Raw genomic sequence first — 19,182 nt, 5'->3', positions numbered from 1 at the left:
CAGATGGCACAAATCCGACTTCAAAAAATTATTTTCTATAGGCCAGGTATCTACTTTAAACTAAAATACAGCATTAATTAAAAAAGAATAAAAATTATATATATTAAAAAAAATTCTATTATATTCAATGGCAAAAAATAGATCATAATTGTAGCATAAATATTAATTATTATCATAAAATTCTGTCAAAACACGACAGAAAAAAAGAAAAAATATTATTGAACAAAAATACATTTGATTGATTTTACTGAAAAAAAGGAAATAATGATTTCAGGGCTCCGGTCACTTTTGACCGTGAGGGCCCTGAGTGTGACTGCTCGGGGAAGAACCCCAGAGGGTTAAGTCTGTTGTCCAGCAGGTGGAAATCATATTACCTCTCCTCCACAACCCTCATGATTCATGTCTTTGACGGAAACAGTGTGGGATGAGCTACATGACAAAGTTGAACACTTAGGGTTAGAGGTTTTTGAGAGCCAGCATATTTTTCGCTCTTCAGTTACGTCCTCACACTTCAAAGGTGGCTTGTGAAAAACGACACGCAATGCGCATCTGGAAGGTGACACGCATCCATCAGCACAGCGCATTAGTCAGCCTAATGCTCGGAGATGAAGGGAAGCTAAGTCACTCACATGACCTCCAGACGGGCCGCCTTGGAGTCGTTGCCGGCCTGAGAGATGACGTCACAGGTATAGTCCCCGATGTCCCCGGACCAGGTTTGACTGATGTGCAAGGAGCCCTCCTGCAGGCTGATACGCCCCCCTCTGGTCTGGCTCACTAACTCCTCATCCTTTTTCCACACGTACCTGCCAAGTGAAGGAGACAAGGAGCGGAAGAGAACTCTATCACAGTCAAGCTGACACAGGGGGAGCGCAGGAAACAGTGCTGGCTCATTACGCTGATATCCAGCATATTAGCGCTGAATTAACTGTACAGCACTACGGATCGCGCTTTGAATCAACTTCAAGGCCTGTGGTCTGACACTTTGAATTAACATTACAATCAAACCGAGTGTGGAGCCCTGGGCTCTGATGTTAAGAAGAGAGGAGGAAGCGGCGCGCCTCGTTTGTCATCACCTACCTCACGGCCACGCGCGGGTCATGGGTGGCGCCGCACTCCAAAATGGCTGTGGTCCCCTTAATGACACGTCTGTCCATGGGAGGGCTGGATATGGACGTGCGACCTTGGAGCAAACACAACACTGTTAATTCTGCACTAGCTCAACATTTCTAAGAACCAAACGTCTGCGCTTCACTGTTTAACAGCCTCTTCACACGTCAACAGCCGAGTGCATTTCCCTCCCGCTGAGACAATGCCAGGACTTTACATGCTCTGAACAGTGTGTAATAACAAGTCTGGATGCTGTAGATATCACCTTGCTAAGCTGCGCTAAGAAGCTGCTTTTCATGGAACAGCTTATCAGGCTCTGCTCCGATTTTATTTATTTAAGAAAGGAAGTTTGATGTGATTTCGCCTTTGTGCAGACCAGAACCACACATTTCCACTGAATTAATAGTGGTCAGGGTATAAAATATATTTCCTATTTTTATGTTTGAATTGATTACTATGGATTTTACTCTTTATTTATCAAACTGACTGTTAGATCATTAATGTGATGTTTTAAAGACAATCAGTATGTTTAAATGCACAGGTATGGCCTGTTCACACAAAAATAAACAAACATTTTAATCAATTCAGACTAACACAAACATTTGTATGCCATTAATGTGAAAGATTTTTTTTTCCTAATCTCTTCTCCATCGAAAAAAAAAAACTGCAATGCAATATGCTTGTTTGTGGACATAAGGAAGTTAGTATGACAATATTTACACAATTATCAACACTTAATTACCAAGTAATGCCTAATTTTGTCCAGTCTGTGGTGTAAAAACGTCACATTAGCAATTAAAGTTTACTGGTAGTCCACTGTATGAAGAATTTTTGGGTATAATATGTCACAGTTTACATTATTTTGCTATCCTCACTTACATAAATGAACGTGTTCTGCGCCTACTAGTAAAGAATTATTAAAAAGTGATATCCGGTGTCTGAATAATTTTTGGTTTGACTGTAGCTACATATGGAAGCTTGTTTGCGGCACTGAATAAAAGATACCAAACATAATTGCAAATTTTTTTATCTCTAAATTCTCACTTTTTTTGCAGTTCCAAGTTTATATCTTACTATGTGAGTTAAAATGTAACAATCAGGACTTATCTGTAATATCTGATTTTAATTCATTTTTTAAGGGACACCCAATTGTGGAGACGAAAGGATCTGTCTGCATCACAAATGCATATTTAGTTCAAGAAATATTTTGGGGCATTCCATTTTGTGTTCATATTAATGCATGGAATCACATATTGCATTCACAAAATTAATATATTTTTCTTACTAAATGCATTCCGTTTACAAAATTAGACAGGTGCAGGCCAGGACTGGCCATTTGGAGCACCAGGAGAAAATGATTTAACCCACTGCCACAACCAATCTCATTCCTTCCTCCCTTCATTTACGACTAAATTCAAAATGGTGAGATATAAACTTGTAATTGCGAGAAATAAAGTCACTGTGAGATAAAAAGTCACAATTACCTGTGTAAAGGCAATACAAAGAATAGTTTCTAAACACATTATAAATGTTAGAAATACTACAAATTGCTGAAATTGATAAAACGTGTTACAAAGACTGTGAACTGTTTTACTGATTTGTGGAGTTAGACCGTTAAACAGTTTTTCCCCATTTTTGTGTTTAGGATTTTTTTGTGCAGCCTGAAATTATGTCTCAATAACATATTGGAGCCACTGAGCTTGGGCCCTTTACTAGCACTACAACAACTAGCATATTAGCATCAGTGGTTCGGTCTCTCAATCGTGAGTTACTGTCATTACCATTAGTTACTACAGACTACAGTTTGCTAGCTAGCTATGACTTTGTCGTAAATGCATATTACCTGGTTGTGATAACTTACAAAACAGCTCTGTCTCCTTATTTAAATTTAGTTGTATTTGACAGCTGAGAGAGGCGGCAGCTTTCCCACGAGTGGACAGCGAACATGCCCCTAGCGCTTGAAAGCCGAGAATACTGCTTATTTTTTCAAGATGTAACTTATTTGATTTACTTGCCATTTTTTTATCATTCAAATTTGGCTGGGTGGTTAATAACACATTTTTCTGTAATGTGATAAACTCGGAACACTTATTTAATATGTATCTGTGCTTTACAATACTTAAATTTTTATTGTTCTGTCAGTGAAAAAGCAAATTTGGTTTGAAAGAAGTTTGAAAATTAAGCGTGTTTCTCTTACTCCATACGGTGAGGGAGGCACTGCCATTGATAGCTCCCTCTGGGTTAGCTGCATAGCAGGTGTACATCCCTGTGTCCTGCAGAACCACCGGTTGAATCTGCAGACCGCCGGACTCCAGCAGGGTGAAACGTGGAATCTGCACCGAACCGCTGGCGAGGATCTGAGTATCTGATGTGCATACATACACAAACAAACACACACAGCAGTTAGCTCAATGTCTCGCCTCTGCCTCCATATAAGGAAATTAATAGAACATCACTATGCACGCTGTCGGAGTTCGGGATGATTTTATTACAAGCTTAAAGTTTTCCCAGAGGAAAATCCTCCTGAAGCCGCCTGCAGAGCTCTCTACCTTGTTAGGGGCTGCTATTATATATGCCGCTTCATAATTGGGAATGCTATGGAAACGACTTCATGAATATAGCCAAAACAGTTGTCGAATATAATGGAAGTTTTTTTGTTACTCTTGCATGAAATTATCTTTTGTGTTGCCAATTGGCTGCAACAAAGACGTCTTAATGGGTTCCCGTGAAGCACAAACCACACAACCTCATACATCAATTTATGCCTTTGCCGCAGTAACAAAACGGCGAGGATGCCTGCGATCTGGCTGTAATCGGTAAAATATAGCACTAGTACACATAACAAAACAGCAGGGCCGAGATGGATTCATGTTAATATTGACATTATATCTGCTAACTGCCTGCAGAGACAACATTTTAGGGCAGCATAGATGCTCTCAATTTGAAGACTATTCCAAGAAAAGGATATTTCACCCAAAAGTGAAAATTTTGTCATTAAACTCACCCTCAGTGTTTCCCCTACCATTATTTTAGGGGGGCAGCCCGCCCCCCAATGACACTCCCTGCCCCCCTTGAGGGTCAAGTTAATTTTATTTTCTATGTGGCGCCAGATCACAATAGAAGTCATTTAAGGTTACCTTTCCTATAGAACAGGTCTATACCTTATTCTTTTATTAAACAAACTAAACAGCCTTATGTTATTTATCTTATTTACACGACAACATGTCATTTCTGTCTCTTCATGGTGGCGCGTTTACAATTTCTCCTCTGCGAAAACACAGACGGGATCGTAGACTCCATTCATAAAAACGGAATTTACTACAACGCGGAATGCCACTGGACTCTCATGTCGTTACAAACCCATAAGACCTTCATTTATCTTTGGAACACAAATTAAGGTATTTTTGATGAAATCTGAGAGCTTTTTGACCCTGCATAGACAGCAACGCAACTGACACGTTCAAGGTTCAGAAAGGTAGTAAGGACATTCCTGTAGCTCCATAACATTATGGATGAACCACCAATGTCACATGGACTATTTTATCGATGTCCTTGGTAGTTTTCTAGGCCTTGAATGTTGTAGTTGCGTTGCTGTCTATGCAGGGTCAGAAAAAAGGTTACGTTTTACAACAGAGCTCAGATGTGATTTAGGCTTCATTCATGAGTGAATTATAAATGTTAAAGGGGTCATCGGATGCCCATTTTACACAAGTTGATATGATTCTTTAGGGTCTTAATGAGAAGTCTATAACATACTTTGATTAAAATTTCTCAATGGTAGTGTAAAAAACACTCTTATTATCTTGTCAAAATCACCCTTTTTTAGAGCGAGCTATTCTGTTGCATGTTCCTTTAAATGCTAATGAGCTTTGCTCGCCCCGCCCCTCTCTGCCGTGGGATGGTGAGCCATAATGTTTATTTTAGCCGAGTTTAGATGCGAAACTTGCTAACAAGCACATTATTAAGAAAGCCAATTGGCAAAGATGCCTAAAAAAACCTTATACTAACTTCTGCTGTGGGTGAAGCTGCATCACGAATGATTTGCTCGAACATAGAGGCATATGTAAATCGGGATCGGCGCTTTCCTTTCAAAAACGAAAGTAACGTTAATCCTCTGCATCCTCAGTGGCTCAGATTTCAAGAGTAAATGACGACCGCTATGTTCATTATTACAATCGCTCAATCTGAGACATGTCTTCCCCTGCACCTGAGCCAATGGCGATCTGAGTCGGTTGGGTCTAAGGTAAGGCGCCACATTGACAAGAAGCTGAAAATTACCTGATTTTAAAAAGGGGATATTACTTTTAAAGATAAGATAAAGATAAAGGGTGGATTTTTACCATTGTAGGGTTGTTGTGTACACAAACTACCAACTACATTAATGTTCAAACAACATGTAAAATTGAGTTTTGCATCCGATGACCCCTTTAAATGTTACAATTAAACATTACTTTGCACTAGCATTACCTCTTTTCCAGATGATGGCAGGTTTAGGGGCCCCAGATACCTGACAGGTGAACATGGCCACGGCTCCATCTGTGACTGTTATGTCGACTGGCACTGCGGTGAAGGCCGGAGCCATACCTGCAAAACACACAGTCACAGTTTTTAATCAGGAATAGAATACGCCACATCCATTCAGCGTCCCCTTATTCACGCTTAATGCAGTCCGCCCACACACCCCCTCAGAGACACGCAAATTATTACAAGAGGCCAAACACCAGCCAGTAAATTGTATTAAAACAAGGTTATGTCCATCAAAACACTACTGATGCTTTTTATTGCGATGCGGGACATGTCGGCAAATTTGTGTTTCAAATCGGAGACGGTAAACAACTAGCATGACTCTAATTATACCGTTCTGATTGGGTGCCCAATGTGGCATTGTGGAGTCACTAGGTCATTTTTAATAGGCAGAGATGTGTAAATGAACAGGTATTTCTATTTGGAAAAGTAAAGCATATTGCTGTTTGAGAGCAAAAGATCACTGTTTGGATGCATTGTTGCATATGTGCCATATTCATTTAGAGACAGAAATTTAAAACCCATTAAAGCTTGCTTTCCAATTGCTTTACATCATTTTTATCACATGCATACTGATGCCACGGTAAGCCTGGGCAGTATAACCAACATTTTATATTATGCTATGAGTATTTTTTTTTTTTTTTTTTTTTTTTTTTTTTTTAGTTTTGAGATGATTACAACCAGGCCTAACTGGAAAAACTATTCCTACGACTACCTACAAAATGTCTGCAAAACTTCAAAACCTATTTCCAGCTAAAATGAAAACTACAAAAAGCTTTTACCATAGTGCATTATTAGTGCATTTCTTTGCATCACATAACAGGCTCTATATGTATGGCTTTTCTGACTTTTTCGGTTGGTCTCTTGGAACATAATTGCACTTGCAATGCAGAGTGCTTAAAAAGACATGAGTCATGACAAAAAGAGCTACAATTTTTGTAAAAGCAATTTAACATGGCCTGGTTGCTTCAGTAAATGCATTTTTATCTAATGTTTGTGTTTTTTTAACTACTGCAAAACATGCAACAGCCAGTGTTATAATATTGTAACAACCACTGCCAGATGAACATTATCTGTTTTGAATAAAACTGAACACCCTTTTAATGCCACTCATTTCATTTTAAACATCTTGAAAAAACAAAACCAGTCATAAGTAGAACAGGTATATTTGTAGCAATAGCCAACAACACATTGTATAGGTCAAAACTATTTTTCTTTTATGCCAAAAATCATTAGGAAATCAAGTAAAGTTCACGTTCCATGAAGATATTTCGTAAATTTTCTACCATATATGTGACCCTGGACCACAAAACCAGTCTTAAGTCGCTGGGATATATTTGTAGCAATAGCCAAAAATAAATTGTATGGGTCAAAATTATTGATTTTTCTTTTATGCCAAAAATCATTAGGAAATTAAGTAAAGATCATGTTCCATGAAGATTTTTTGTAAAATTCCTACTATAAATATATCAAAATGTAATTTTTGATTAGTAATATGCTTTGCTAAGAACTTAATTTGGAGAACTTTAAAGGTGATTTTCTCAGCATTTTGATTTTTTTGCACCCTCAGATTCCAGATTTTCAAATAGTTGTATCTCGGCCAAATATTGTCCTATCCCAACAAACCATTAGGGCTGCAACGATTCGTCGACGTTGTCGACAAAAATCGATAATAGAAATAGTCGACAATGAATTTCATTGTCGATGTTGTCGCCAGACATGTTTTCTCTGACCGAGTGAGGCATCTCTCTGCCGAGAGTCGCACATAGGCATTAGCTTCTATGCTGAGCGATAACATACAGAAATGGCGGCGTCCAATGCACTGAATGCAGCAGCTGCGCGTACCAAAACACGCCCGTTTCACACATACTCCGTCTAAAGTGCGTATTTTTTTTCCACACCCATGTTAACGGATTACAACGTTCACAATGTACGGACTGTAAACGCGTTCTGTGTGAAAGCAAAACGAGTCCGTGCTGCTTCTGCACCGCATACGTAACGCACACGGACTGTAGACGCAATGCAGACTGAGTATGTGTGAAACAGGCATAAAGTTTGGGAGCATTTTAGCTTGCTACGGCGAATAAAAAGATTACCTGCATGGTTTGTAAAGCAGTCCTTGTGCATCACGGCAGCACCTCTGTGATGCACGAACATTTAAAGAGAAAGCACGTCGGACAGTTAAATGAAACCAGTTTGGCTGGCCTCGGTAAGATTTAAATAACATGGAAGCCAATACGTTTTGTTTTGGATATACATGTTTGTTTACGGTATTATTGCTGCTGATGTGCCTGCCCCTGGTTTACAGGAAGAAAATGTTTACTTGATTTTAATTTATTTTTTCTTATAAAACAAATGTGCCTGTCCTTTAAAAAGATTATAGAGTTTCTTAATTTATGCATTTATGTCTGTACTGACCGATTATTGTGCCTAAATGGTTTTAGACAGGGCATTTTTATTTACTTTTAGTATGAATTGGCCTATCAGCAGCAAAGTTCAATAAAATATGCATTTTTCATTGAAGTACCCCCTTCTTTCTTGTATTTACTATAATTTTCCACATAATTAAAGCAATCTCATGCTAAATTTGAGAAAAATTGAATAATTATCCGATTAGTCGACTAATCGTTTCAATAGTCGGTGACTAGTCGACTATTAAAATAGTCGTTAGTTGCAGCCCTACAAACCATACATCAATAGAAAGCTTATTTATTGAGCTTTCATATGATGTATACATCTCAGTTTTGTAAAATTTTACCTTATGACTGGTTTTGTGGTCCAGGGTCACATATATGCTTCAAAACTTAATTTTTGATTAGTAATATGCATTGATAAAAACTTCATTTGAACTTTGAAGGCGATTTTCCTAACATTTAAATTTATTTTGCACCCTCAGATTCCAGATTTTCAAATAGTTGTATCTTGGCCAAATATTGTACTATCCTATCCAACCATACATAAATGCAAAGCTTAGTTATTCAGTATTCAGATGTATTAATCTTATCTTAATATCATAGTGTCCAATAAGCAATATGCAGTTTTATTTTCCTTATTTGACACAGTACTAACTGTATCATCAACAATACCAACAACAATATTTTAAACAATGAATGTTGTAGTTTATTCAGTTGTTTAACATTTTTGTGCTCAAAATGGTTGCAAGTTCATTTTCACCATTGTTTTGTTCTATAATTTTAAAATTGACAATGTAATCAATATTCTATTTATTGAGGTCAAGCATGAATCTCATCAAGTTTTTAAGCATTTTTAATTTATTCCAAAATAACAATTCAAAGAAGTAACAAGTTAAACAATATATTTTATTTGTGAACTTATGTTTAGACATTCTTTTTAATAGTTTACTTTTAACTGTTTTTTTTTTTTTTTTTTTTTGTCGGATCATCAGTCATCAAAGCTCGGTAAATATTGGTCACAGACACAGTGATCTACTTTAAATTTAACCAAGCCGATTACTCACTAAAAACTCCCACAGATCGTTTTAATGCCATTTTAAGTCTTGTTTTGACGTAACGTTGTATTTTTATCTAATGTTGTGAGTTGTTTGCTTACTTTTTTTGAAAATAGTCCTATTAACCCCATGATATTGTTCATTTTGACTGATTCATGAACATGGAATGTGCATGAACACAAGAGGTGGGATTTATCGCTTGAACCAATCACAGTTGAACATAACCAGTCATATCCAATCATATAAAGTTGGAGGCGTTGTCTCCTCTCACGTGACTTTCCCCCATTCACTCTCAATTACCCACCACTAAACAAAGCATGTTTTAAGGGGTCTGTTAAAACTCAATGGGCTCAGGGGAGGCGAGAGAGATGCAGACTCCCACTGTAAGTTTACCTCCTATTAGACATTGTATTTTTTTTTTTGTGATTTGTACACTTTTTAATATAAAATAATCCTTTTTTATGTTTTGATTAGTTTAGGACATGTCCTCCTCTGTATTTTAGCATCACTCCATGTGAAATAAACCTTTATATCTCTTACATGTGATTATTCTAAAGGTACCTCAGCGCTATCTTTGCTAGAGCACTTGAACTGTACATCCTGACACAATGTTCTACACTCGAAAACTAGAGGTAGTATGACATTGAAATCAACACTTTTAATATGCTCCAATGTTTATTTTTTACTCTTTTTTTTTTACAGTGACCCCGTTCACAGGCTCTCTGGGGAGATAAAGGCCTGGTGAGTGTTTACACATCATACCAGCATTCATTCACTGTACTTATCCTTGATCACTTTAGCATGAAACAGATCTATACAGGAATAATAAAGTCAGCAGATGAACTAACACAGCTTTGATTAAACCACCGTTTAATGAGCGAGTCCAGATACGCGCAATCAATATGCAAGATAGAAAAAGCCGAATTCCATATGAGATTTTTAGCCATTCAGAGTTGAAATGAGCAAGTGTTTTTTTAGTAACTTAAAACTTTCTTTAGGTTCAAAATAATTGCTTAACTTTATTGAAGAGTCCTTATTCTAGATTTTATTTATTTATTTAAAGTTAAGCTTATTAGTGAAGGTTTTATGCACCAAAACAGTTTAAGTTTTATACATTTTCTGACTCTGAACACTGTAAAATGTTTCTTTTTAAACAAAATATTGCTGTTTTTTTTAATGACCAAGCTCCATTCTTAAAAATGTCCTGTACAATCACAGACAATCGGATGATTCAAAGGTCAATACAGCTGGAAGTTAAAATCATTACGGCAATCTACATGCAGTAAATATGTGCAATCGGGGCTGTGGTAATTATCTGTGTGATGAGAGTGCTCCTCTGAGGGGGTCTTAATGTCCTCATGTACAGATCAGGGCAGTGCCCTGACAAACACTACGATGTAATCAACTCCAGACAGGCCTCTCCACAGGGAGCCGTTGCGTCTCTTATGGAAGAGAGTGAGAATCACACAACCGTAGATTAGGAACAACACATCTGTCACGCCGGGGAACTGCTGTACAACAACTGAGAGAAGGTGCACTTTGCAGCTGGCCACATATAATACCCTTGACAACATCTCCATTGTTTGTGTGTCAATAATTAGTAGCCGCGAGTCTGGAAAATGTGCGATAAAGAATGCATGACGCCCCCCTGCCTTGAGGTCAGACTTACTCGTGACATCCAGGTAAGTGTGGACCTGAGCCTCTCCGGCCGAATTCCTGGCGAAGCATTGGAAGATTCCGGCATCGCTGGGCTGTATCTTTCTGACCTGAAGGCCCATGCTGGAGATGACCTTGTAGCGAGGGTTGTTGAGTTTACTGAGGGGCACGGCATCCTTATACCACTCCAGCTTCGGCACAGGCACCCCTGTGAATTAAAAACACAACATGATGGGCCATGACGGTGGTCAGGTAAAGATAGAAATTGAACAGTTGTGTCCAGAATTTTTAAATGAAAATTTAAATAAAACCTAGTTTAAAATATTTTTTTTGAAAAACAGGACAAAGTTACATAAAAAACAGTTTGTGCGTGTGTGTGTGTGTGTGTGTATATATATATATATATATATATATATATACTTATTATATAAGTTAAAAGGTTAAATATAAAGTCACATGTCATAAAATGTAAGGATGCAAAAGGCATAATATATTTTTACATTATGGCTGATCACTGACCAAATTAAGACATTAAAATGGAATCCTATTTCGCTAAATAAATTAGAAATGATAATTAAAGATCAGTTTATTTAAATGTCGATTTAAATGTGAATTTAGTAAACAAACATTATAACATACAATATAAAAAATGGATATTCATTTTGAGATTTACTAAAGATCATATTTACAGTATAACAAAATTTTAAAGGTTAAAGTGTAAAAATACAGTGTAAAAGAAATTAAGTATTAAATATTAAATTACAAATAGACAGACAGAAAACAGACAAACCGACAGACAGACAGACAGACAGACAGACAGACAGACAGACATATCGATCGAAAGATAGATAGAAAAACAGACAGACAAACAGATTGAATGATAGATAGATAGACAGACAGTAAGACAGAGACAGACAGACAGACAGACAGACAGACAGACAGACAGACAGACAGACAGATAGATAGATAGATAGATAGATAGATAGATAGATAGATAGATAGATAGATTTAATCAATTTACTAACGTACTTTACTAACGTAATAAAGCTAAGCTAAATGCTAAAACTAAGCCACTTAGATCAGTTGTCTGAGGCGGCACTACATTAAATAAACTTCCCAGGTTCAGTGAATCCATTTTGCCAAAGTGGAATTCCACTACGTTTATCCCCATTCTTGTTTTTGAAAGTGAAGGCCTGTGTGGTATGAAGCCACATGCACCGCACTGGCCTAAACATTCTTCATTATACACGCTCATAGGTCTAATTTTGAAAATGCTGGCTGCACCCTTTGTAGGATATAGAAATGATGAAGTTTCAAGTGGAAATGAGATGATCTGAGGTCTTAAGCCTCCAAACAGATTCGGCTAGCATGCTTCTAAGAATATTCTGCCAGCTTGGAAAAGTGCACTCTCGGGGGGGATGATTTAAGTAACAGCTGAAAGAACTAACAGAGAAAATCATCACTCGCTGTGGCTCTCGTCTGCATCAAGAAAAGGCCACCAGATTGTATTATTCAAACTCATTTAGCATTCTTCGGCTGTGGTTAACGGCTGTATCAAGCTCCGCTCGGCAGCAAACAGTCGCAGACTTTGGCGTGCAAATTTCCCGAGACATATCAAAAGAGCGAGGGGCTCTGGGCATGTGTTATTGTCTTTTCCTTGATCCTCGAGAGCTGAAGACTTCTGATTCTGCTCTGGAGAGATATAACTTCTCAAAACAAAAGGATTCCTTTCAATCCAGCCACATAAAAAAGTGAGAACGGTCCGAGAAGCAGCACATAAGAGAGGTAATGGATTGATTCCACTTTCCACTCTGGAGGATACGGCGGGGTGACTCGCTTGTTTTTATTTCTCGCAGCCCATCTGATGCTGAGGGATCATTTTTACCCCTCGCTGAAATTGCAGCTGAGCCAAGCCTGAACCTCGGCGGACAAATATCATAAGTACGGTTATAACAGTCGGGCCGACTTTCCATTCCAGCACTATTAGAAAGCTAGAGAATATTTCTGGCAGAAAACCAATACCATTTCATCGCCTATTTTTCCACTCTATAATGATAATGGTTTAAGCCCCTTCCCATCAACACCTCATATCTCACAGCTAATCGTAAACTCTTCGCCACTCGTCTGAAAGGCCGCCATTTGTCTTCGGCGAAGGGACGTTGACATCCTCTAAATGTACAGATTTTATAAATCACCCCCAAACAGAGCAGGGCGCAGCCCTCGGGGTTGGTTAATAGACCCGCGCGCCGCTCCTGGAACTTCATTCACGACGGTGGGCGGCAGCGCAAAGAATGCGACGTGAAAATTGCTATAAATACCTTTACGTAACTAAGCTTACCGACTACAAAAGCTCTGAGCGCTCAATGGAGAGCTTGGGGGTTGAAGTGTATTGTGTCTATTGTGTGTAAAGCATATTGCAGAGTATACTTATAAATCTCGAATCAATCCAGCCCCCTCGGTTTAAGTCCCGCACGTAAAGCACTCACCTCGAGCTTGGCACTGGATATCCACGCTTTTCTCCACCTCTCCCATCATCTTTCTCCTGGGCTCAGCGGTGAAATAGGGCACCTCTGCAAAAAGCAAATAAGCTTATTTGAGAACACGCTGACATTTCTCAACTGAATACAAAAGAATGACGTTTCTCGAGGTATTGAAATTCATAAACGGCTTCATAAATAATCGAGTGATTCCGTCAATGTATTTTCTTAAAAACGGTATTTCCGTTGAGCGCAGATGGGTGCGGGACAAATTTATTCCCTCTTCTCAACTGAACGTTTAGTGGAGCAAAAGTAATGAATTCATAAACACTGTCAAAATTGAAATGCTCAGACTGTGGGCTTAATGTGGTCACGTGGTTTCGGCAGTCTGATATGTGGAAGGGTCCCATTAAGCACTGGTGGGCATGTTACTTTTGCTTTCCTATGCACAACGTCCTTTACTTGGACCTACTGCAGAAGCCCAGATGGCCACTTTCTTACAATACCACAGTCTTACATTATAGATTTCATGCTTATAAAACATCTGTTATGAGTCTATAATGAGGGAAATCTGCCATTTATTATGTTTACATTATACTGTAAACAGATCTGTATGAATGTGATTTTGTTCACCCAAAAATACAATTCTGTCATTTGTTTACCTGCATGCTGTTAGAAGTCTTCTGTAGAAAACAGAAGGAAATATTAGTCAAAAAGTTAGTCCAAAAACTCCCCCAAAATTGTACCTTTAAGGGTACAAAAGGTTGTCACTTGGGCAGTATCCTTTAAAGGGACATTTTTGCACTTTATTTACCCCTAAAAGGTTCATAGAAGTAGCTTAAGGATACATTTTACTATCCTGTGAAGCAACTAAGTATAGTGATGTCAACCAGTCAAAAGTTTTTGAACAGTAAAGTTTTTAATGTTTTTTAAGAAGTCTCTCTGATCACCAAGCTTGTATTTATTTGATTCAAAGTACAGCAAAAACAGTAACATTTTGAAATATTTTTACTTTTTAAAATAACTGTTTTCTATTTGAATATACTTTAAAATGTAATTTATTCCTGTGAATCAAAGTTGAATTTTTAGCATCATTACTCCAGTCACATAATCCTTCAGAAATCAGTCTAATATTCTGATTTGCTGCTCAAAAAACATTTAATTATTACTATTATGTTGAGAACATGTTTTTCAGGTTTCTTTGATGTATAGAAAGTTCAGAAGAACAACATTTATCTGCAATAGAAATCTTTTGTAAGATTATAAATATCTTTATCATCACTTTTGATCAATTAAAAGCATCCTTGCTATAATGTTACAAAAGCTCTTTTAAATTTCTGATAAATGCTGATCTTTGTATCTTTCTATTCTTCAAAGGATAATGAAAAAATTACTCAATTACTCAACTGTTTTAAATATTAATAATAATAAAAAATGTTTCTCGAGTAGCAAATCAGCATATTAGAATGATTTTTGAGAGTCATTTGTCACTAAAGACTGGAGTAATGATGCTGAAATTGATGATTTAACTTTGATCACAGAAATAAATTACATTTGACAGCATATTCAAATAGAAAACAGTTATTTTAAATACTAAATATATTTCAGAATTTTACTGCTTTTGCTGTACTTTGGATCAAACAAAAGCAGGCTTGGTGAGCAGAAGAAACTTCTTTAAAAAACATAAAAAATCTTATTGTTCAAAAACTTTTGACTGGTATTAGTTAAAATTTTTACTTATTCATCTTCAGTGTTTTTCATTATTGTGTAAAAGCAACTATATATCAACCATTCGTAGTTTAATTTCCTCCAAAAGTATAATCACTCTAAAACTTTGAAAAACATGGATTTGTTTGCTTGAGCATTCTGGCGGGGCTATATGTTTGCCCGTCCAATGCCAGATGAGGGGAGTAGTGCAGATATTACACACTCATTATTCACTGAAAATTAAATGATATAGGCTAACATCGATTTGAACTGACATGAGGATGAATTAAATGTAAATTTTTGGGGGGAAAAAATCCTTTAATCAGTTTTAGATGCTTTGGATGATTTAGATGCTTTAATCATTAAAATCAAGGTGGGAAAGCACATTCACAGATTTATTTTCTATGAGCTATTTCATAGATCTCTTTAATAGTTTTACAAGGAATGAATCGCGTATGATGTACAACTTAAAAGAGACATTATTGTAGAGTTTTCGCTTGGGAGACGGAACTGTGATGCATGTTATCTGAGAGAATCTCACAGAGCATCACAACTCTGAAGTGTATCTTTTACCCAAATAAGCAGATGAATAAATGCACACTTAGAGATCTTGAATATAATTCAGACACCCAGTCACTAAGCTTCTGACTTATGCGCAGCTCCACACTGACAGCCCACATTTATCAATTCACATCTACTCTTGCCCAGTGCAATATATTCCTCCCGTTACGGATCCGTCTGTCTATACATATGTATTGGACTTCACATGGAGCTCAGAACACCTGTCAGCTGGGCTCTCAAATGGACACCGATGTGAAGTGAAGAGTAGGCATAAATATTTAAAATGCTGTTTAGCTCAATGGGTTTCCATATATAACCCTACAGAGACGAGGTGGACAAACTGCATATACTCAGCATGTGTTAAATATATGCAAAGACAGAAAAACTGTTGAATGTAGCCTGAAAACATTAAAGCTAAATCATTTAGAAACACATCACTGAGAAATTGAGAATCATGTTGCATGCTGCTGTCTCTTACTAAGAGATGAAGACAAAATTGGGCAATAAATTTCATTTTGGCATGGTACATGGTTCTCAAGTGCTACAGTAAAAAAAAAAAAAAAAATTTTAGGTCTTACACTTGCAGTTAAAAAAAATCTGTTCATGATTATAATGTATTAATTATATATTTTATAAAAAAATCAATGTATTAATATTTGTTTAATCTTAAAGTATAATTATATAATACAATTTCATTAAATTAACATTTTAATAATTATATATTATAATAACACATTATGCTTAGTACTATAAACACACAAAATATTATTATTAATTACATTAATCAATTACTGTTCTTAAAAATCTAACATTATAAGTAAGGGATAATGTACAGGCAGCCGGTAGTTATCGCAGAAATAAGCCCCGACAGTGTGATCAGGATCTTGTATCACACTGAAGGGGCTTATTTCTGCGATAACTACCGGCTGCCTGTACATTATCCCGCTTATTACACGGCTACTTGCCACATAAGGAAGAAAACTGGACATGAATCTGAATTTGAAATCTTTTATTGGCATATTTGTTTTAAATTAACATTTTTATCCTTCCGCGAAACGATATAGTACCACGTGACTAACATTCAAACTATGTACGTTAGAAAGACAATTTAAATAGATTAATGTCGAAATTTTCCATTGTTAATTGTGGTTGTCCAGTGTTTGTCACAAGATGGCGCCAAACGGTAATCTTTGTTGGCACGGAGGGATTTTAAACATACAAGTAGTACCGGCTATGCGTTATTACTTTGGAGCGGTGATTATTTGAAAAGAACGAACCTGCAAATGTCTCAACTGACCAATCAGAATCAAGCATTCCAAAGAGCTGTGTAATAAATCTTATTATTGTACAACAGATTATTATTAAAGACAAGGTAGTAGTAGTAATAATAATAATAACAACAACAACAACAATAATAATTTATTTAATCGTTATCTTTTTAGCATATTATTAATAATACTATTAATAATAACAATTAAAAAATATTGTCACTTATTTGTTATTGCTTTTTATTTTATTTATTTAAAATAAATATAATATAATTGAATTAATATTTTAATAATTATATATTATAATAACTTTATAATATTATGTATATACACATTCTTAATATTATTATAAACACCAAAAAGTATTATTAATTACATTAATCAATTACTGTTCTTATAAATTTGACATTATAAATCTTATTATTGTACAATAGAACATTATCAAGGTAAAGGTAATAATAATAACAACAACAACAATAATAATAATTCATTTAATATCATTAATAATAATGACAATAAAAATAATAAATATTGTTGTTATTTATTTGTTATTGTTGTTTATTTTATTTATTTAAAATATATCTAATATAATCTATCATTAAATTAACATTTTAATAATTATATATTATTATAACTTTTATAAATATTAATGTATATACACATTCTTATTATTATTAACAAAAAATATTATTATTAATTACATTAACCAATTACTGTTCTTATAAATCTGACATTGTAAGTCTCATTATTGTTAAACAGAATATTATCAAGGAAAAGTTAATAATAATTACTAACAATAATAACAATTCATTTAATATCATTAATAATAATGACAATAATAATAAATGTTGTTGTTATTTATTTGTTTATTTTATTTATTTAAAATAAATACAATATAATATTATTAAATTAACACTTATAATCTATAATTACACTGTAAAGGGAATTTAAATCAAGAGTAGCCAAGTTTTTTCTAAATATTTATATATAAAATATGACTACATTAAATCAAGAAATTATAAGAATTATATTCTGTTAATTGAGTTGACGTAACACACAGCTAAGTTTGAAGATCCTTTTTTTTTTTTACACACAGAGCTGTCCTAAAGATATGATAACACCAACATTTATCTCCTTGCACACCGCTATTTCAAAAGACTACAAATTATGTGCCCTTTCTGTTATTAAGTAAATCAAATGACTTGGAAATTGGTCTGATGGCACTTCAGCGGTGTGTATTCAGGGTGATCCTAATGTGTAGTATTACCTAGTGATATTCTCATAGAGCGCTGTGACCGATAGCTGTAATGCCTGAGGCTCTCCTAAAAGCTCTTAGCTCAGCTAATACAGTGTGTAATTTCAGGTTTTATGCGCAGTAATGTAGTGCTATATCTATCAGAGGGCTTTGCTGTTCATCACTCCCCACTGAGTGGAACCATTAAGACGGTGGATTTTCTCTGCAGACACACGGCTGTGAAAGCATTGTGTCGGAGAGAAGAAATGGAGCTTTTATTGGATGAGGTGTTTCACCTGTGATGGAGAGGAAAGCTCTGGCCTCCGCAGGCTTCACGCTGCTGTCCAAAAGCAAGGCTTCGCACACGTACATGCCCACGTCGGCACTCGTTGGGTTGATGATGGTCAAGCGCCGGCCGAAGGAGCCCACGCCGCTGGCCACTTCCACGCCATTTCTCCGCCACACCAAACTGAGCTTCTCAACCGGACTGTGGAAAACAACAGTGCAGAAATACAGTGTGTACTGAAATTCTGCCAATTCTGCTGATTTAAACTAGTCAGAGATAGGCAACATATGTAAGGTTTTGTCAAAATTTTAAAATTTGTCTAAATTTTACAAATAATTTAGAAGCATACACTACTGTTCATAAGCTTTGATCTGTAAGATTTAAAAAAAAAAAAGAAATCAATACTTTTATTCAGCAAGAACATAGTGCTAGGCGGTTTGACCAAAAATCTGTATCAAAAGATCTTGGTTTTTCCCAGACTGTGCCTTACATGAATCAGAATGCATAAAAAAGTTGCAGAACCACTGCATTTTAATCGATCCAAACAAACATGCCACATATAGAGAGCATAAGCAGTTTTTGATGTAAATTAGATTGTATAATTTCAAAATTTAAAGCAAAAACAGAATGGTCTGACCTTAGCCTTGTGATATTATGCTACACAAAACATCAGAACAAAAGAAAAACAGCAGATGGGCCAAATGAGAATGCAAATTCACTCTCTACCAGCAGATGGCGCTTATGAAACAGCAGTAATACAGTGTTTCTTTGGTTACCTTTGTAAATAAAGCAGCGTAGGGATTTTAAATACTAAATTAATATGCATTATACAGAGGTAAGAGGATAAGAAAACACCTCTAAACTTTTCTGAAGACAGTCAGTTTCTCTCAGAG

General features: G+C 36.0%; 1 protein-coding gene across 2 annotated transcripts in view; it reads right to left on the bottom strand.

Annotated features, from left to right (window-relative positions):
* sdk1a (sidekick cell adhesion molecule 1a) overlaps positions 1 to 19,182 on the bottom strand; it is a 452,163-nt gene that overhangs the window by 132,818 nt on the left and 300,163 nt on the right. For both annotated transcript variants that reach the window (XM_073838832.1, XM_073838837.1), the window contains exons 7-13: positions 18,300 to 18,490; positions 13,243 to 13,326; positions 10,770 to 10,964; positions 5,575 to 5,691; positions 3,305 to 3,472; positions 1,078 to 1,180; positions 630 to 803 (exon numbers count right to left, since the gene is read on the bottom strand). In XM_073838832.1, the coding sequence (XP_073694933.1) occupies positions 630 to 803; positions 1,078 to 1,180; positions 3,305 to 3,472; positions 5,575 to 5,691; positions 10,770 to 10,964; positions 13,243 to 13,326; positions 18,300 to 18,490 (1,032 nt within the window). The remainder of the gene's footprint in view (positions 1 to 629; positions 804 to 1,077; positions 1,181 to 3,304; positions 3,473 to 5,574; positions 5,692 to 10,769; positions 10,965 to 13,242; positions 13,327 to 18,299; positions 18,491 to 19,182) is intronic.

Source organism: Garra rufa, chromosome 1 (genome assembly GCF_049309525.1).
Source record: "Garra rufa chromosome 1, GarRuf1.0, whole genome shotgun sequence".
NCBI classification, from domain to species: domain Eukaryota; kingdom Metazoa; phylum Chordata; class Actinopteri; order Cypriniformes; family Cyprinidae; genus Garra; species Garra rufa.
Note: the sequence above shows the minus strand (reverse complement) of the source record. Positions and strands in the feature narration are given on the sequence as shown.